We start from the raw sequence: 21,317 nt of genomic DNA on the forward strand, positions 1-21,317 counted from the left end.
ACAGTTCTGTTAAGAATTATGATTATATATCTCATGAAACTACTAATAGAGAGCTGTCCTACAGACAGGAAGTGTCTTCTGGAACCATCTGCCTCCTCTACTTAGTAAAAATTTTTAGTTATATAAAAGTATATGAATAGGAAATATAAATATGGAAGCAAATATTTTGGTAATTTTTTAAACCACAATGATTCTAAATCTAGTATTTACTAAGGTGCTGCAAGTACATTTTCAGTCATAAAACAATACAGCTCATGGTTTGGTTGTCCTCTTTAGTAAGTGTAAGGGTACAAAAGTTCCTAAAATTAATCTCATTGTTCAACCAACATTAAGTGCAAGAAGTACATGCTTACCTATCCAGACTTGAAAACCAAGAAGACATTAAAGAGAATTAGTAACTGAATATTTACCTTCAATAGCAATTTGGCAAAAAATATGCTAAACAAATAAAAGTTAAGGACTGAATTGAACCCAAATTTCACTAAACAGAAAACGTTTTCTACTTTATCCACTGAGGTGTGTATATTATACCAGTTTACATGTCCTATGTTCTATAGTAATGATCTAATATTTATCCTCATTATTTCCAGCAAAAGTAAAAGAAAATTTTTATTCCTATCTGAAAGTTCATGTAAGTATACTGTATGTATATACGCACACACAAGTCTGTATCACTGTTACTCTATTTCCAGCTTGATTCTCAAGTATTTTATAAGAGTACACATCTAAATCCAATTTTTATTACTGAAATTATTGGAATTACATGAAATTACAGCATTACACATGCTCAGACAACAAGAGAATGTATGGTCCAGGACTATTATATTGTTTATTTACTTTTGCCAAACAAATGCAAAACATTGCAAACACTTTTTTATTTTTGTCCTTACCTTCCCAGCTGTTGCAAAGTATTCACCATCAGGAGACCATGCCATCAGGTGTACTGATACTGCAGTCCTAAAGATCACGGGAATAAAGTTTTAAGTTCTAAGTAACATTTATTTATTCTATAGTATTAATCTGCATATATTCAGTTGATTAAATATTCCTGCTCATTATTTTAATACAACATATTAGTATTTTATTGTTGTTGCTTTAAGCATGCTTTAGAAATAGCAGAAGCATAAAAATTATTTGTTACAATGAAAAAAACGTTCAGTATTTTTGTATTTTCACAGTTCTACAGAAAAAAGGCCCATAAAATAAAGAGTTTTAAGTTCAGCAATCCTAGGCTAGATCCAATGAGATCAGACAAGTGAAGTTTGTCTCCCTTGTTCCTCAACTCCTAGTCAAGCCAAGATAATTTGTGATACTCTGTCATGACTGCAGCTTATGGGTCAGCTGTTTGAACGAGGAAAGCAGCCTATACAGTGCTTTGTGGGCATAACATTGAAAATGGCTCAAAAATAGTCAAAGGGGTGTGTGTGTGTGTCTATATATGTATGCATCTATCATGGATCTCAAATAGAACTGGTTAGAAAGAGCTTCAGTAGACTCAGGAAGCAGCTGTTACCTTTATCAGTCTAGCATATCTGCCTGTTACTGATCCTCTACTCAGTCTCATCCAATATCTTGACACTTACTACAGTTTTAACATACTGCCAAAGCTACAGTTAGGGTAAGTCTTTGACTAGGTCATATGGTAATAGGTCACTTTTTCAAGTGAGGAATTTTTATCTGGAGTAACTTGTACTATTTGAATTTTATGGTATATTAAGCTGATTTAAAAGCATGTTTTAAAATATGGTTTTGGAGAAAAGATAGTGTTGATATATAAGGTGGCATTGCAAATCGACTTAAAGTAAAAATTATCTCACTCACTTGCACTGCCAGATACATTTCCAGTCATTTAGAACTGGGAGAACTTTATCATCTTTGATCTGATTGTCAGGATCATCATCTTCTTCTACGATGTCACTAGATGGAGGGGCCCACAACTGCAAGAAGTCAGTTGCTGTCAACAGCCTGTTACCTGAAAGTGAGTAATATCACACATGTGAAACCAAGATGATGTGTCTATATTGAAAGATTAAGCCTGTCATCCTATTTTGTTGAGAATTATCCAAAACAAGTTGAAAATTTTATGAAGTCTATTTGAAATGATAGGGCATTCAATCACATCGTACAGATGCTTATATTAAAACATCTGAATTTACTTTTTTTAAAAGGAACATAAAGGGGGTTTTGTGATTTCAAATGATGTATTTATTAATGAATATTGCATATACTAAATAGCCATTCATATCTCAAGTAAATACATATTGTTAAGACAGCTTATAAGTATCAGTGTCCTGGTACATTGCTGACTTTAATTGTGATAAAATGATATTTAAGTCATCATTAAATGGTAATTTAAGTCTGTTGGCAATTAACACTGATTCCCAAACTACGATCTTGCGTAAGAAAATCACTTGGCACAGTATCTTCACAAAAGCTAGCTGGAGCCTCACGGGTTATGCAGCACTGCCTGAGAACAAAAAATCTAAATCTTGTGTTCTCAATTTATTACAATAAAACTAATTTGTGTTTAAGTTTTCCTAACAACAAATGATGAACAAATATTGCAGAAACTTCCCATTACCTTGAGGATCCCATGCCAGGTTGTAAGTCATAGAACTGAGGAAGAATTGCCCAGTTTTAAGCCACTGACACTTTAGTTGCTGTTGTTAAAAAACAGTAAAGGATTAATTCTCACAGCAACAGCAAAATACAAAAGTATCACTATTTCATTCTTTGTCTATGAAATTACTATTAAGCCTGTTGCAAAAATGATGCAGTGGTAGATTGCTGAACTTCATTTTAATTTTTTTTTTTTTTAATCAAAATTAAATGCATCAGAGTGCCCTGTGAACCAGATCTGGACCTGTCACACACAAATGTGTCTGTAGATTACTTTAAACTAGTTAGGTCATACTTGTATAACAACACAAGGGATGACAGCATAGATTGTGAAAACTGCTTGAGAACATACTTAATGCCTGAGTGCTCAGCCATGGGCTGTGCTGTTAAAACAAGCCTGGGTATACATATACAAGTCATATTTCTGTACTGCAGATCTGACAAGCTCTTCAAGTTAAAGAAACGCAAACTTGTGACTATGTCATTCTAGTATGAGATTCAAGAACGAGATCTTGTGAACCTGGGATGAGTGCAGCCCCAGTTCAATTCATGCAGTGCAAGATTCTACCCATCCAGTTTTATTATGGATGGTGGAAAACACTTAACCATTAGTAGTCCTTTGTGTGCTGATGTAGTAGTAATAATAAAAACAACAACTCCTAAGTGGCAAGACAGAATTTTGCCTCTTAGAAGAGCCTAAGCTGAATTACAAATGTGAAATACATACTTACACAATTTCTTTTATGAGAATTTATACCAAGTGGTTCAAAAATGCAAACAGCATTTCCATATGATGCTGCAATCTGGAAACAAAGTAAAAAAAGACAGAAGATGTAAGGTTAGGAGATAAGTGTAGTATTCCAAAATAGCTAAGGATTTTCAAATGCATCTTAAATGTGCTGTTCAAGACAAGTTAAATTGACACAAATATCATTGTTTTATAGGTATACTTTAAGAAAGTTGAGAAATACATCCTTACAAAGAAACTCATCTGTAACAGTTTAAGTAGGGAAGACACCTTGTTAAGTGGGATAAAGGCTAATCCGATCTAATGTATTATTCTGGGGTAAATACTGTTAATGCATAAGGGAAAGCTGACACCTTTACTACTTCTGTTCACGTTCTGGGTACTTCACAGCCAATCGATAAATTAATTATTAGTGTCTGTGGGTATCAGTGTTATCCCAGATTCCATTTTGTACCACTAAATAATAATTACAAGAAAGAGGAGGAAATATAATGCTGTTTTGAGCAGTTAAATAATTTTTGAGGGAAGACAAATGGTAAAAAGAAAAACTTAAGTACTTATACCAATTAACACCTCAATTTCTTTCACCCACTTATTTCACAGAAGCCTCTATACACAAAATCATCTTTATTAGAAAATTGTCTTGTCACATTCCTGATATTCATATGTGTATGAGTACTTTTGACTATTTTAAAAATTCTTTTTTCTTCCTTAAAAGACATTAAAAAGAAAAACTGCTTAAATTCTTCCCTTTTGGGATCTGGTTTCCTCAGTAGAGAAGTGGTGTAAAAGTTTCACGACATCTGTTACGAAATCTTATTTCCTCTTCAGGGGGAGGGGAGCGAGGGGGGAAAGGTTGCAACAACACCACACTCCCAAAGACAAGAGAGTTCAGAGTCCTGAATGCAGAACCACCCAGGGGCTCATGGTGATCTTGCTGCTGAAATCTCTCTTCCAGCCCTACTGGGATGGCACTGCAGTACAGAGACCTTGCCAGCTATGCCTGCCAAAGCCTAACCAAGGCTTTTCAATACCAAGACCAATGTTTAACCAGCTAATATTAGGACAGCCGACAAAGAAATGCTCAGTGCACTACCATATCTCAGAGAAAGTAAGTTTCTTCCTCAGCAACTAAACTGTCTCTCTAGCATTATTTAGGGACTAAAAATAGAACCACATAGCCAGTCAAAGGGCCACACAGATTTGATGGCTTGTACTGTAGCACTTCTAAATATATTAAACATGCCTAAGCTTTTCAGAAAAACTAAAGTATTTCTAATTTATTACTTTGTATGACACAGACACACATGCAGATGTGTGTATCCATAGACAGATGAATTTTATCCATGTCATCTTTAGCTAGTTGAAAGCATACAATAATGGAGACACTAACAAGAATTTTACCACCATTCCAGTTCTCATACTGTACTGTAACTAAAACATATTTCCACAATTTTTGAGAGAGGAATAAACACCATTGTTACAAGGGGCCTCCTGCTTCTCCTTCCCTACCTCCTTTCCCCCTTGCCCCCCCCAAATTATTAGTAACTGGAAACTATTCTCTGAGTAACACAAGAGATGTTTCTCAAATTTGCAGATCAGTAAAAACTGATATTTGCCATGAAGTTAACTCATAAATCCCATTAATGTACTATGTTGCTGTTTAATTCTTTAATTTAGAGCATTCCCTTTTCTTAAAAATTCCTATACAAATTTATGAAAATTCTTACCCTGCCTTGTCGTTGTGAGCACTCCACACAACTGACCTGGATGTTTCCATGTTTAGCACCAGGAATAATTTGCACACATTCAAAGTCATTTGCCAGAATAACAATGTCACAACCAGAGCCATATGCCTGAAATATTTAAAAAAAGAAATACAATTAAAATTTTATTAAAAACCCTTAACACTTATTAGCAGACTTCTGTTTTTGAGGGAGCTGTTAAACTCTCCATTGAACCAAGATGTGCAGGTTTATTGGCAAATGAGCAACAATTAAAAACAAAGTAGCAAAGGAGACCTTTAAATCTGCTATGCTTGGCTAAAAGAAACAGTAAAAAAACCAAAACCAACCCCCAAACTTATACTGGAACTTAAGCTCTATGTGTACTTTCACTTCTGTTTGTTTTGTGGAGGTTTTGTAGACTTCAGTTGTGGCTTTTTCCTTCCCTCTAATTCTTGTTGCCTTTCAAGACAGCCAAGAGTTTACTATTCAGGTGCAGTATTACTGAATTCACACGAGTTTCTTAAATATGTGTGTGTGGTGTTTTCCCCCTTCAGCCCCACTTTTCGTTCTTTTTATAGGAATACAATTTCTGAGCTTTTCTGAGTTTTTAAGGAGTGCACATTACTAAAAGAGTGTAAAAAAATAATAATTCTATTAGATACATAACATCTTCTGCAATACACACTACAGTCTAAATAATTTGCTTAAGAGAAAGCTATAGAACATTGAGAGCTTGCAGCACTATTTATTGGCAGGATAAATCAATCTCTCTGTCTGCCAACATTTCACCTGTCCTATTGTGCCAGAAGGAAGTTTTCCACTGATTCCATTACAGCAGGCAGAACTTTTACAACAGCTGAATTAAGCAAAGAGTGCAAGTCTTCAGCACTTAATTTCAGATGGTACAAAATTACTTAAGTCATTTTAACTTGTTCCCTGCTTCTTTCACAGTGATTTTTGGATTACTAAGCCCTAGCCCTCTCCTTTGAGATCAATCAGTTTAAATGCATTATTTTTCAGAAGGTACAACAAATTGTGAGTATTTGTATAGATTTACAGGATCAATGCCCATTCACAGGCATACTAAGATAATGGTGTAAGATAACCACTGGAACTAGAACCGACAATTTAGGGCTCAAAACTTTCTATGTCTACTTCTGATCCTCCTGGGAAGGAGCAAAAAGTGAGAAAGCCTGAAGAAAATTTTTAATTTAAATGAAAGTACAGTCACTGCTAATGCCAAGAAAGGAACAGCAATACAAGCAGCAGAGCAGAAACTCAGGCATCAGAAATTAACACACCCTACAACTGCACACACAAAAATGAAAACTGGGTACAAAACATAGATTATCTAAATGATTTCCAAGGTCAGTTCACAAAATTAAAGTGAGACAGTGTTGCCTGAGTCCTCAAGCCCACAACCCTTGTCCTGGAGAGCTGGGAGGAACTGATACTGGAGTTACACAATGTAAGCAGGACAGGGAAAAAAACGTTAAAAGTTTGTTACAGGGAGATAATCTGTGTAACAGAATGTCCTTGCTCCTTAGTGACTATGCTATACAATTACTAGACCCAGTCTGGAAGGAAATAATTTATTATTAAAATGGAATAGGATTATTTCCAGAAAGCAAGAGAAAGAAAGATGAGATTCTGAGGTAAATTCTGGCAGAAGATGGAGACTGGGATGTGAATGCCTGAAAGTAGATGGGAAAATAAAAGCAGGTCCCCTTGATCCAATAATTCTCAGAATTCTGATGTTCACATGCAATTGATTCTCCTACTGTTTGCTTCAAAGGGTGAAAATTAATCTAGCAATTGTTATCTAACACAGTAAGAAACAAAGGACACATTTCAAACAAGGACTTAAACCTTATGAATACCTTATTTTTTCATTACTGGTATTGATAACCTGAGCCACAAATTTCAAATTAAACATAATTTATCACTTGTTGCAATAAAGTTAGCAGGAGATAGGGATGTCTGGCCCAAAAATTATTTAGGCAAAGGAAAAGTCTTCTCAACTTTAATTTCCTTATGCTTACTATTCTTAAACACACACGTTTGTATGTGTGTTTACAATGCATGGAACAAAATATTTTGTGTTTGGGTATATGCTGACTCTAAGAAGGAAAAAAACGTTTTAAAAATGTTTTAGTTTCTCTTCCGTGACTTTTTACTTAAGTTTATAAAAATATGCTAAAAAAGGTGGCTGTGAATTGAAAGGCTGGTTTAAAGCAGAAACTTCTTTTTCTTAAAGAATCAAGATGTAGAGATTGCTTTCCTAAGTGAGATCTTAGTCACTCACATCCTTCCTAGGCTTTCCCTGTGTTTGGCACTGCACCAAGTGACTCAGCACACCTCAGTGTCCTACACCCACAGGAAGGGTCTAGTCCATTGGAGACCTTTGTCGGAACACATTCCCAGCAGCAGGTCATCAGCCTTCGGCTCTAGGTTCTTTGAGTAAGTGCTGCCCCTTGGTTCTGTGATTATCTTCTCAATGTAGATGGCTATTCTAAGAATGTCTTTCATTTCTTCAAAGTCTATTTGCTTTAAATCTTAAATTTGCTTTAATGAGTACCTTTACTATATATAACCCCACCTTTCAGAAAAGGTGTCCCTTCATTTTAAAACAAGTGTTCACTTTTTCACAATTAGTCTCCAAATTTCTCAAAAGAGAAAAGGTGGTCATATTTTCTATACTGAAAGATATTTCCATATTTCACATTATATATCCAACTGCAAGCTTTCCATTTGATTGCTTTTATGAGGCTTTTCTAATATACTCAATATATTAGCATGTTTACACTGGAACAGAATATACTTCTCCTAAATCCTATTTACTTTTTGTCCTTTCATTCCTTAAGCTGGTAATGCAGTAGAAGCACCCTACACTGGCAAAGAATAGGAAAGTGTCATAATATTTAACATGAGTATTTCCTTCTTAAGGATTCAGCTGACAACACCTTCAGGGAGGTCATTCGTGCAACCATAGGTGCCTCCTAACATTGAATAACAGTGGCAGCAATATTTGTGGCCACAGACTAACAATCTGCATAGCCTGATAAAAGGAATGGGAAATTGGTAAGCTATACAAAAAGAAAAGATGGAAAAAAAGATGCTGAGACTCTGTAATGGATGAGAACAGCACAGAGGTCTTAGATAAACGGAATTATAAGCAGACACTGAATGAAACCACCCACATGCAGAGTATGCCAACCTCCATTTCTAATGTCACTGATAACTCCAAAGAGAAAATTAAATGGAGTTGCAAAACTGCCAGAATGCAAGGATGACTTGCAGGATCCATAAGCAACTAATAAGCTGTAGTTTGCCAATGTCTGCTCTAACTCTCACGATCTAGGACCACTGAAATGAACAATGACAAAGCTCTAATTGAATGCAGGAGCACCAGACAGAAGTAGGACATTGTGTCCTACTGTAAAAATTTATGCCGTATCTTCAATTTTGAGATAATATGAAAGCAGCATGTGCATCTCTCTTTCAGAGGCCCAGGTTTTCAGGTTGGGTTCTCTAATTTTAAAGTTGAACACTGGAACTAACAGATAAGGAAATAACTGTTGCTTTACATTCTCATAATGTTTTTTTTCTTTACATGAATATTTTTCTCTGTATACAAAATGATTCTTCTCTTTCTATAACCTGCAACTGTCCACAAACTTGGCATAAGTGAAACAGACCGGAATTCCCAAGCTCCAGTGTGTTCCATTAACAATACAGAAGCATCACAAGATGGGAAATTATGTCGAAGAAACAGAATCAGCCAACAGTGCTATTAAAAATAAGTAGTTAATAAACATCTACAATTACATACAATAATTAAAATCTGGATTAATACCTGAATTAAAGCCTGTATGGGCCTTCTAGTACTCTTCTAGTACACAACAACACTGATCCTTAAGTTAGATAGTAAACACAAAAGAGGCAAAAATTCCACTACTACCTTATTATTTAGCAATGAAGGCACCTGAATTCTGAAACATTTCCAAACTATCATCAATGGACACAGTATTTATACTTCCCCCCTTTCCTGTCCAAGTACTACTAGAATTACATACACTTAATGCAAACTGGCAAAATAACTGAAAGAAAAACACCAACAACCCAACCTGTGGAACAGGCTTTCCTAAACTGTCTTTTGATATGAATTCACGATTAATTGCTTTACAGTATGCTTACCCACAAATCTTCAGAGAGAAAATTGCATAGTGAGGATTCAGAAGTTAAGTGTTTCTAACCCAGTCCACATAAAGAGAACACAGTGAACACACAGATATATGTGAGCGGGACTAAATAATTGAGAGGGATTTGCAAATAAGGGTTTTAATAAGTAATTTCTCAAGAAGGATGAAGTAGAGGAGAACCCTATACTGCAGAGAAACCTATTTGCAGTTGCTGTATCTTGTAGGCAAATGGTATGGATGAAGATTTTGCTGTTCTCAATGAGGTGCAACAAAATGTTTACACAGGGGTGGCAGACTCATCTGCCCCAACTTCTGAAATCCGTTACACACAGTTCCAGGCCATGTGTTAGTACTGGCAGGGAAGATGCCAACAAGTTTGCCCTTTCCAAAAAGGACAAATAATACTTTTTTTTCATTTCTATCAAAAAACTTCTTATCTAGTTACACCTGAAATATGATATTTTTTCATCAATCATGTTTAGAGTTACTTTTTTTTCTTCCTTTAGTGATACCTCTTACAAGATATAAATATTAATTATCTTCTATGACACTAGCCAGAGCTTGAAATTTTTTATACTTACAGACCCTAGTCTCTAGGTAATTGACATACCTATGGATTTTTAATTTATTTCTTTTTAACCTAAACTGACCTTAGCAACAGCTACATTCTGTTCAGTTTCGGGGTGGGGGAAGAGTCCTGAGCTTGGATGAAGTGCAGAGCTTGACTTCTTTCTTTGAAACCACCTTACTCACAGTCAGTCAGGCCGATAACATACATCCCACTTGGAGGTTGGGTCTGCAACTGAAATTGGCTCAATGCAAAACATCTGCTTAACAAAAAACCAAATGCAGCCAACCACAGTTTGAAAAACTTATTTTGCTACCTCTAAAAACTTACTACCTGCCAGTTAGACTATGAGGTTTGAATAGCATACCCTTCTTCTGCCTAGGCAGGGTGTGTGCTGTAAGGTCTTTCTGAATAAAGCTCAACTCCGACCTTCTGTAAACTCCTTTGTGAAACATGGTTAGCAGAATTTGCTGAAATAAGAACATGAAGCAACAGCAATTTGAATAGAGCACAGAAATACTACCAGAAATGAAGAAAACAGAAGTTCTGTAATTTAGTACTTAAAGCCTTTGCTTATGCAGTGTCCTTTTTGGAGCTCAAATGAAGGGAGACTGAAAAGAAAACTGGCAGGCCTGGGAGAAAACAGCATTATGTAGCTATTTTCCTTCTAATCACTATTGAAACACTTTTTCCTGTGTATTACCCGCTCTGTAGACTGGGTGCAATACAGCTTCAACATTTGCAAACTAGTTTGTTAACCAAACATCTCTGTGCTTCATCCCTTGTTTGAGAAATGCTAGCTGTTTGTCAGGGTCACCAGGCTGATGTGGGAGGGAAGAACACTGCATGTTTCAGATAAAGAGCTGGCAGAACCTTATAGCTGACCTACAGCAACTGTCTCTTTCTTTGGATTTGTTTTGCTTTATGGAATTGCTAACATTTGGGGTTTTTTTTAGCAGGTAAAGAAAAATTAATGGGAAAAAAAAGAGTCTTCTCTCTTTCTTATTCTCAGAATAAGTAATGATCTTCACCAAAGCTTTAAAAAAGTTGGGGCAGAACTTGTTATCATCTCACCTCTAGCTACACTGACTTAGAAATTAAAAGCTTACCTTTGTAGCCAGCAAGGAGTCATGTAAACAAGACAAGAGCAAATCATAGAGAAAAGGATGGATGAAGAAGAACCTAAAAATTGCAGTGCCTCTAATCAGGTTTGAAGAAAATGTGTTCCTTCTTCCAGAATCCTAAGATTCCTGGAGTTAGGCATCTAAAGCAAGTTCATCTTAAGAGGATATTTCTCCTCCTCAAAAAAAAGGCAATCGCTCCAGAACTATTGACTGGTAAATACATATATCTAAGCTGTTATTCTACTTCCAAATGGAGCAACTTTAACATGAGTGATTCATTTCTGCACACAAAACCCTCCATATTTTCAAGTCCCTGTGATGGATCAGTTTTAGCAATTTTGAACTAGTTCTCTCACATTTTAAATAAATGCCCTAACATCAACCAAAACATAAGTAAGCACGTGTTCTACACAAATAATGGCTCCTCTGCCACAGCCATACTCTGTATAGATCCATACAGCACAAACTGTGGAGATCTCCCTTAACCTCTTGCCTTTTACTGCTCTGCTGCTGTGGTCCAGAAGCTAACAGGTCTTGGTTCTTAAGACCATTGTCTACTGAGTCAGACTGTGTCACCAATACGGATCAGCTCTTGCCTAAACTCTAAATCCTGCTTCAAGATCCAAGTGAAAGCTGTAACTCCAAACAGCTTAATGGCTTGGGGGGGCAAAGCTATGTCAGCACAGCGGTACTGATGTTGACCAGCAAAATTCAAGGTTAGACACTAACCTTGCATGACACCTGCAGTGGATGCTACTGGGAGTCACAGAGGTGATCAATTTCCTAAGAATCTGGATTTAATACCCCAAACAGTTTGCAAGCCTATGTTTTTAACCACCATACAGTTTACTATAGGTTCAAGGCACAGAACAGCAGGAAATAATACCACAAATACAGAGAAAGGAGAAAAGGGGAAGAAAAAAGTTACAGCTGTGCAAATGTAGAAAGTACATTTATTAAAACATTACCTATCCTTTTAGGTTGTTCTTTACTGTATTATAAGAAAAAAATCGGATGCAGCAGGCAGAGAAGACAGTGAGGTCTGTTATATGCTGTTCCATAACTAACATGGTACCTAATTGATTCAGGGGTTGGTTGTGTTGTTGGTTTGGGGGTTTTTTTTGTTTCTTTTAATAAAATGTGACTTTTGTTCTTGGAAAATTCTTGTATAAACCTTACATATATTATTATCCATTTTATGTTATCAAAACTATCACAAGAATTAGCATAAAGTTGTCTTTCATAATACCAGTTGATTGACCTTTCAAATTGTCACAGTAAAGAGAAACACTACGGAATATGAGTGACATTATATAAATATCAAAAGTATCAGAGGTCCCTTTCATAGCAGTATGGCTACACAGCAGCAGTACAAGGAAAATACAGGCACAGCACCTTTCATTTCCTAAGACTTTCAAGCATTCATGACTGAAATTAGACATCCATGATAATCTAAAATAAGCTTTTCCAATGTTTGACAAGCTTGGTGACAGTTACCTACACTAAAAATGATACTCTGTATCATTTAACTCGGAACTGGTTTGTGTTTGGGATATAATATTGTAAACGTTAATACAAAAGCTAATGAGACAATTTATTCCCAAATAATAACATACTGATTAGATGATAGTATGCAAAACACAGCAGAAGCTGATTACTCATTAAAATCAGAGAAGCATATAACAAGCTAAAAAAGTGGAAACTGACATTAGAATACACAAAAATAGCCTGTGGATGATAAACAGATTTTATTATATAAACTACTGGGCTCTTGAAATTTACATATCATGTCTCTTTCCATTTCTTGTCTCTTCCAGTGAAAGAGAAGCGTTTGACCGCTCTGTGTTTTCTTAGCCACAGTAACCGGAGCCAAACCCTCATCAATAGCGGGCGGTGCAACAGAGCATATCCTCTTTGCGGGAGGACCATTCAGACACAACGCCCCCCACCCAGCCTGCCAGACCTGAGGACGCACAGTGTGGGGGTTTCCCTGGCTCTCGGCTCGAATTCCGGGGACTCACGGAGCCCTCGCCAGAGGTGACACCCGCGGCTCCCAGCCCCCACCTGCAGCCGCAGCCCGGGAAGAGCGAGCAGCGAGACCCCTCCCGGAGGACGTAGCAGACGCGACGCTATCGCGCCGGGATCACGCCCGTCTGCTCCCGAGCTGTGCTGCCCGGGAGCGCCCCGGTAACCCCAGAACAACGCTCTTCCACCCCCCACTATGAATATGCCGGGTCTCCCCCTCCCGTCTCCACCGCGCCGAGGCCCCCGCGCGCAATCCCCGCCGTAACTCTCCCGGTATTCCCGAGCCCGACACCAGGCCCGCAAACCACCGTGCCCTTCACCCCCACCCCGCAGGTTAATCCCCCAGCGCCTCCCGCAGCTAGCCTAGGGCCTAGCAATCGCCCTGCCTCCCCGCATCCGACACCCCCGCCCGGCTCAGCCGCGCCGCCCCCGCCTCTCCCCTCCCGCCGCCACCATTACCGTGAAGGGGATGTCCTCAACGCTGCCCACCGAGTAGCAGTTGTCCCCGGGGTTGACGGCGCCGGTGAGCACCTGGTGGAGATGCATCGCGGCCTCCCCCGCCCCCGCTCTCCTGGGGACGGCAGCGCCGCGGCCTCCGCCGGCACCGAGCGGACGGGACCCGGATGGCTCCGCGCTCCCGCCCGCCTCGCGGGCCGGGGCCCTGCTCGCAGCCGCCGCGAGCGCGCGCGAGGGAGGGAGGGAGGGGCGGGGGAGAGGCGGCGCACGCGCCGGGCAGAGACTGAATCAGGTGAGGCACGCGCAAGGCACCGCCTCTGCGCGAGCAGCGGCCGTTGTGCGCGCGCCCGCGAGGTGGTTAAAACGGAGGGGGGGAGCGCAGCGCGAGGGGGGAGGTTCGCGAGTCTGCGGTTCCTCGCGCCGGGCAGCCTGAGGCGGGCAGAGCGGCGGGGGAGAGGAGAGCGCTAGGTTTAAAAGAGAGATGGGAGGGACGGCTCGGGAGCCGGGGGATGTGGTGCGCTCGGCTGACGCTTCGAGGTGAGAGGGTGGCAGGGCGCCTTACGGGGGCGAGAGGGAGGAGAAAGAGGAGTTGGGGGGGTTTATCCGCTGATGCGGCAGCGTTCTGGCCGTGAGGCGGGCTGGGGAGGCGTGTCTCCCGAATCAGGGGCGGTAAGTGTGCTGGGAGGGACGTGTCTCCTCCGGGGAGAGGCTGGGCACTGCCTGGCTGGAAGCCCGCAACCGCCCGGCGGGTGGTGAGGGGGGAACCCTTGGCTGGGCGGGCTCTCCGTGCGCCACAGGTGCGGGCCGTGGGCTGCGGCTCTCGGGCCGCGGCTTCCCGTTACATGTAGCGCTTTCGAGGAGGGTTTGGGGCTTTTTTATGAAGGATTCCGACGCTTGTGCTGTATCAGAGAGCTTAGGAAGCTGCTGGGAGTCCTTGCGCTGCCGGTGGCGCCGAGCGCAGCGGGTACGCGGAGCCTGCCGGCAGCGGCTGCCAGCCTGCTGGCTGTGCGGCGCCTGTTTGATCCTTGGGGGGCTCCGCTTAGTTCTCGAGTCAAGAACGGGGCTCACGTTCCAAGTCGGAGCTGCTTTGCGTCAGCGAGAAAGAAATGATGTTTCAGGGCGTTGTAAATGTCGATTTGCAGGGTGTTGGTGAAAGAATTACTGGTACTTGATGCTAAAAGAGCAATGTAAGGAGGTGGGGGAGCACCTTGTTTGATTAAGGTGTTTGGCTGCATTGTGTACACGTTTTATGACCTCACAAAAATATAACGAGGCTTTTGCCAATTCGTTTGTAAGAACTGTCAAACTCTGGAAAACAAGCTTTTAAATGTGCCTGTATTCTTCTGTCTCAGAGCTGTGAAGAAGGCTGGATCCTGAAAATTGTTTGGAAGGGATGCTAAACATTGTAGGAGAAGGAAAATACCATGTACAGTGTGTCACCACAATAATTCTCCATTCTCTTGTACTAGATCAATACAGTGGTCTTACAGTTGTACTGCCGGTGTGAGTGATTTGAAGCTGTGAAGCTTAGTCTTGGAAGTTTATGATAGTTTTGCCTGAGTTAAGACTGCAAGAGTCATCTTGCCTTTTGCCACTTAAGAGCATATATCTCTTACTGAATAAATGATTTACTGAGGATGTAGAGGTAAATGAAGATAAAATCAAGTTATCGCTGAGTGGAAAAAACGTTGTCATCACAACATTTAAGGTTTTATCTGCTTCTGTGTTTGTTAAAGACAATCCCTTTTTAAGGAGACAGCTGGGGTGAAAGGGGGAAAATGCTCTGATCTTTGGTTGACCTGGTTACCTATGCAACGGCTATGAAATCTTCATGTGTTTCTATGGATATTTACTATTCTGTAAGTTTCTACTGACTGAAGGCTCTTCCATGTAAAATGTATGCTAACGTGTTTTACTTCAAGACTTTTTTTTTTGAAATGCATGGAAAGAGACTTAGAGGCAAAAGGTGGGGGGTTTACGTTTTCAAATAATTGGAACAGAGTTCAACTAATGCCTGAAATGACAGCTGGCTTTTAAATTGGAACAGGCAGTAATAATATTATGTAGGATGATAGAACAGTGTGATGTAAATGAAAACACTTGCCTTTCTGAGGTGTAGTAAGGCTATCTGGCTTTGATGGCAAAAAGCCTGAAGAGAGAGTACCTGCTGGATCATTTCAATCTTCCTGAATAACAGACATGATGAGGGAAAGTTTTGGGTTTCAGCCCAGTCCTCTCTTACCTAATCAGAGTAAGACTGCCAGCAACTCCTGGGCATGCCAGCCTTCATCTTACTGCTGGGCTTGGTGAGAAACTTTTTGCATTGTTTCACTGGTGTGATGCTCTAATTCCACTGAGACTTTGCTGTGGGACAGAGAATATGTGATATCCTGAAGCAGGTAAAGTTCCTCTTTGAAGTAAAAATAATGACAAGCTATGGTTTTAATAGCAAACGACTATATTTGTGGCTGTGGGAGCCAGTAGATATGGCTAGCTCTGTGCACAGAGATTTGAGTAAGAATTATTCTACTTTTATCTGCAGACAAGGCCTTCACATGTTTACTGAAAACACATATTTTCACCTGAGTATTGATGACGTTGGTTTGTTTACCTTAATTGATTCTTCCTTATTAGTGATATAAATACCTCACATCAAAGTAATTTTCAGTGCATGTAACAGTGATTTCTGTGCTCAAGATCATGAAGAAATCTCTACAAGAGATGTAGAAATTTAAAAAGAAAAATGCTGCGATGTATGAAAAAAACCTAAGGGGCCTTAATATTTTTAATTTTTCCTTTTGTTCCTGACTATCTTGTTGCTGTGTTCAATTAATTTCCTTTCTATTTAACCCTAAGAAAACATATTTGCCTTACTTGCTGGAACTGTTTGTCCAGAAATTCCCTGTTTTGGCTTGAAGATAATTGGATTTGTGGGAGGGGAAGTTCTGTGTTCTCAGGAGTGTGGCTGCTGATAGAACCAAAAGTTCTATTTAATTTATGCTAATAAGATACAGTTGGAGCTCCTTAGGTAGAGTTTTAAAAATGTCTTAGGAATGCTGAAGGTACTTTGCTTTTGGCTCCATCTAGCAGGATGGATTAGATGACCTCTCAAGACCTTATGACCTCTCAAGACCTTGTCTGCATCATGTATGAGGATGAGTGTATTGGTTGGCCTTCTGCTTCTCCAGCTACAGGGGGAAAAAAAAAAGGCAAATCTAAAGGCATTCAAAGGTTGAGGCTTTCATAATCTTTGCTGCCTCAAAAAAGAGAGAGGCAAAGGAAAGAGGTCCAAAGTTAAACTGATGCAGAACTGCACAGGTGCTATGGAGATGTATCGTGGTTCCATTTGCTGTAGGAAGAAGTATTTTTCACTTGGTAAAAGAAGGTGGTAACATACACAGTAGGAAGGAAATACCATGTTTTGATATAGAAACCATGGTTATATACAAAGAAAGCCTGACCTTTTGATTTTGGCAAAATTTGGAGTATTTAATGGGAAAGAAGAAAATCCAAAGATTTTACTGTGAGACTTGCATAGGGAAGAAATCCTACTGCATGTGCAAAAGAAACATGCTGCACACAGTCTAGGGAAAGAAAGCAAGACATAAAAGAGGCATCATGCAAAATAAATATCTATGCTGGACTAAATTTTATTTCAAAGGTGAAATACTGTGCTCCAAACTTGGTATCTTGAAACTTGAAGAATGCACCCTGTTTTAACCTCTGTCCATTTTTTCTGCTTCTAAAGACCTTTACCTTGCCACAAGAAATGGAGAACTTCTGAGCACAATGCTGTTAGAATTCTGTGAATATTTTCCTCGTGATGACTGTCTCAAAGCTTCACTGGATTCTTGAATAAATTGTATTTTTCCATAAAGAAAAGCTACTTGACTGTTGTGTTGGTTGTTTTTATTTTTTCTGGAACTCACATTCAGTTGTTATCTTGGAGAAAATTATAATCTTCAATCCATAAGATGTAGCACCTATTCTCTGTTACTCATTTCTGAACTGTAATGTGTGGGGTGGTTTTGCTCTACTTTTGCTGTTATGGATAGAACAAGATTGTCCCCACAATGATCTTGACTTGTAAACTGTTGTGTATTTCTGTTTTAAGACACTAAAGTATTAATCTGTGAAGGATGGTCACTATTACTCACTCCTGAAAGGACCTTGCTACACTTGCTTGGATATTTTTAAAAGATCATGTTTGTGAAATCTGATGGTTTTGGTTCCTCAGGTGTACCTAAATGCCAAACTCTTTGGCAGGGCTCAGTTGTCCCTTTCTGGACCCATACTGTCCTGTAATCAGCCATGCTTTGCGTTTTAAAGAAAAAACCCCAAACCCAATAGCATTAAAAACTTAGTGAAAGGCTTCACTTTTGCTGTATTCCACAATCAGGTACTTCTGGAGGAAAGAATTAATGATTAAAAATTCCAATCCACTAAATAGTGGACTAGGTAATAGGACAGGTAGCTTAAACAGCACAGAGGAGTTGAGGCATTTATTTGAATGTGCTGACTTTTTCCATGGCTAAGTAGGTGGCTGTGTCTGGGAGTGTGCTGTCTCAATTCCCTTCAGATGTTTTAAGGCTTTTGTTTTCTCTTTGGTCTGTCTAATCATGATGGTAGTGAGATAATCATTTCTTAGAAAAATCCTAAGTTGTTCAGTGATTGTTCAGTTGTAAGTACTTAGATGCTGAGAAAGTAGTCAGAATAAGCATAAATTACTCCTAGTAGTGTTATGTGGCATGATGTCAGACTTCAATGACATAGGATTAACTAGTTCAGTTGCCTGGATTTATTCTGTGTACTTGCTACAAAATGCTTATGCAATACAGAAATTCAGTGAAACTGGCAGTGAGCAACCGTCTTAAGAATAATTGTCTGTGTCTGGATCCTAATATATGGTGGGAGGCACTGTTGTAATATAAATATTTTTCTTCAGATGGAAGACTTAATACTCTTGTGATAATCTCTGTATCTTGTCTTTCCATGTGTCTTTGTAGCATCTGGAAAATAGAATGTCTGCAGTGAGGTCAAGAATGAACAAATGCAATTAATCCTGAATACATGCTCTTTGATTCTATTCTAAATGATGATTTCATAAATGAGAAATGATTTTATTGTCAATTGCACACAAACTTTGCTGATGCATAAACATTCTATAGTAGTCTGAGTGTTCTGATGGTACCAAGTATATATAAAAGATGTTCTGGGATTTCCTCTGGTCCTCTTTTATTGAGGAAAAAATCAAACCCAAACTTCAGATGAATACTGAGTTATATGGTGCTGTCGCAAATATAGCAATTCAGCATCTCAAAAGTGGAAGTTCTGTCCTTAAGAAGGTAATGAAAGGTGTTGCATGGGGCTATTTATAGTACAGACTGATACCCAGGAGCTGGAGGATACCTGAAGATTCCTATTATGAACGGCTGATGACAGTGTTTGCAGGCACAGACCAGATCTTCAACACCGACTGTTTTATAAGCACCACAGGAACAATTCTGCAGTGAAGGCTGAGGAAGATTTGAATGAAAAGGCCTTCTGGGGAACTTAAACATAAATATTTTTGGGCTAACATTTGCAAAGCTTGTTATCAGTTTGGGTTTGTGTTGGTTTCTTTGTAGCTTTTGTATTGTGTATTTCTTTAGCTTCAAGGTGTCTTGTGACTAATGATCCTAGTTTTGTAAGATAGCTATTATACATTCTAACAAAAAGAATGTGTAAGAATTTTTGTGTTACTTTCCTTTTGCTTTCCACATAGTACCCTTTTTGAATTTTGCTGGCACTTATGTAGCCTATTTTAAAATGGCATGTACATCTGCATGTTACATGCTGTGTCGTTTTGACTAATTTATTTTCTACAGGTATCTGAACGTAGCTTAAACCAATATATTCTTAAGACACATTGAGTTTTGGTAAGACCTTAACTACCTTAAGCTTATTATAATGTTATCTGTGTTTTGAAAGATTGTAGTATAGGTATTTAAGTTGTAAGTAAAACCAATCAAGCTTGCAATAACTGCTGTCACTTTTGCTTCATTTTTAACAGCAGATGCAAATGAAGTATGCAATCATTCATGAATGTAGCTGTTGCAGGTATCTCTGAACCTCTTATTTTCTAATGTGTGTAGTATTCAAATCCAATAAACACTACCTTTCAATCTAAATGTATGTTTGCATTTGGTGAGGAAGAAGACTGGAAACTATCCACACTACTAAGTTTTTTGTTCTTTGTACGCTCAATAGAGTTTCTGAAGAGTATATGTGAGCAACAGCTCATATAGAGAACCTGGCTAGGTCTTTCAAACTGCCCTCTGGAACATCTTACTAGTTTCTTGACTACACAAGGAATACATTGCAAGAAGTAGCATGTAAAATAATGAGTTTTCCCCTTGTGCAGCATGTTACAGCTCAGTGTAGCTGATGTACTGTGTGCCAATTGCTGGGGTCTAATTTGGTTTGGTAACTTCTTGAGGATCTAATCATTAACTCTTAAGCACTCATGCCTGTAGCATAAACTTTGTGACCTTGTTGACACTCAAGTTGAACCATTAGCTAATTAAGCTAATGACATTTTTCTCTTGTTGAAACCAATGGTAAGATGTATCTATATGGGCTGTGCCTTAGGCGAATACTTCCACCATAGCTGCCTTGCAGCACTAAACAGCAAAGAACTGGTATGTTTCTCCACCTGAAAACGAAATTCTTTGGAATCAGTGCCATTGAACATTATTCAGCTATATTTTATCCATTCTAAAGCTGTCTTAATGAAGTAAACTTTAGGAGGTAGCAAGCAACTGTGACATTAGAAAGCAGACTCTTAGTGAGTTAGATTTGAGTTGCTGGAGTTTTTGAATAAGAAAGGCAAAAGAATTTTTAGTTGGGTTTTTTTGGTGTTAGATTTTTTAAAAAAAAGGCAGAGAGTCCTGTGTTCAGGAAATTCACAATTGCCACTGAATAGGAAAGGGATGTCTGACTAAACTGATGAATGGGACTTCTAGGTGCTACTTCTTTATAACTGTCAGTTGTTGAAGTGGCAAGTGGAAAGTTTTCTCAAAGCACTTAAAATTCCAGTCTATTTCTCAGAGTAAGCTACTCTGACAGCAAACATGTAAAATCTTTAATGTATGTTCTAGGGAGCTTGCAATTAAAGTTGTTGTGTTGTTGGTTTTTTTTCTTCCAAAGTACTGAAAAGCTCTGTAGCTGAGACTTCTGGACACCCTATCTCACTGGGCCTGTTTAGATAAAATACCCTGTGACTGAAACTGTTGCTGTCCTAATTCTCTTTCAGGAAGGGAGTGGTTTGTCATCTTTGCAGAAGGGAGTTAGTGAGCTGAAGCTGCCATGGTGTTCTTTGAACTTCAGCAGAGGTTTAGTTGGTTTAAAACCCGCTCATCATTTGTGTCCACAGAAAACTTCTTACAGTAATATATAAAGAGTATTAATATTCAAGGTGTATGCATTATGTATGTAAATTATATTCTAAAGTAGCGTCTAAAGAGTGTATCTTGAGAGTAAAGTTCTATCTATATATTCAATTGCTAAGATAAATCATGCATCGTTTGACATCTTCAGAGAGGTAGCAGTAAGCTTAAGGATCTGTGAAACTCTATGGACCTCATAGTTATGAGCTGGCAACTGACTTATTCTGTGGGGTTTAATTTACTCATAATAAATAGTAAATTCAAGGTATTGTTGGCAATAAACTAAATATATTTCCCAGTAGATTATATATGGCACAACTCAGTTCTTGGTATCTTCCTTCCAAATGATGTTAGAGGTCTTTACAGTTTTCTAACTGTGGATTTGCTTAATGCAGAGACAGCTAAGGATTGTTAATTGCAG

At 39.0% G+C, this 21,317-nt stretch overlaps 1 protein-coding gene across 1 annotated transcript in view; it reads right to left on the reverse strand.

Annotated features, from left to right (window-relative positions):
* DMXL2 (Dmx like 2) overlaps positions 1 to 13,559 on the reverse strand; it is a gene marked incomplete at both ends in the record, with an annotated part of 48,981 nt that extends 35,422 nt beyond the window's left edge. Inside the window, 6 exon segments of the mRNA XM_084268346.1 lie at positions 891 to 957; positions 1,822 to 1,972; positions 2,582 to 2,660; positions 3,351 to 3,422; positions 5,098 to 5,223; positions 13,473 to 13,559. Of these exon segments, the coding sequence (XP_084124472.1) occupies positions 891 to 957; positions 1,822 to 1,972; positions 2,582 to 2,660; positions 3,351 to 3,422; positions 5,098 to 5,223; positions 13,473 to 13,559 (582 nt within the window).
* Between the last annotated feature and the right edge of the window lie 7,758 nt (positions 13,560 to 21,317).

The sequence above is a fragment of the Gallinula chloropus genome (genome assembly GCF_964237585.1).
Source record: "Gallinula chloropus genome assembly, chromosome: 9".
NCBI classification, from domain to species: domain Eukaryota; kingdom Metazoa; phylum Chordata; class Aves; order Gruiformes; family Rallidae; genus Gallinula; species Gallinula chloropus.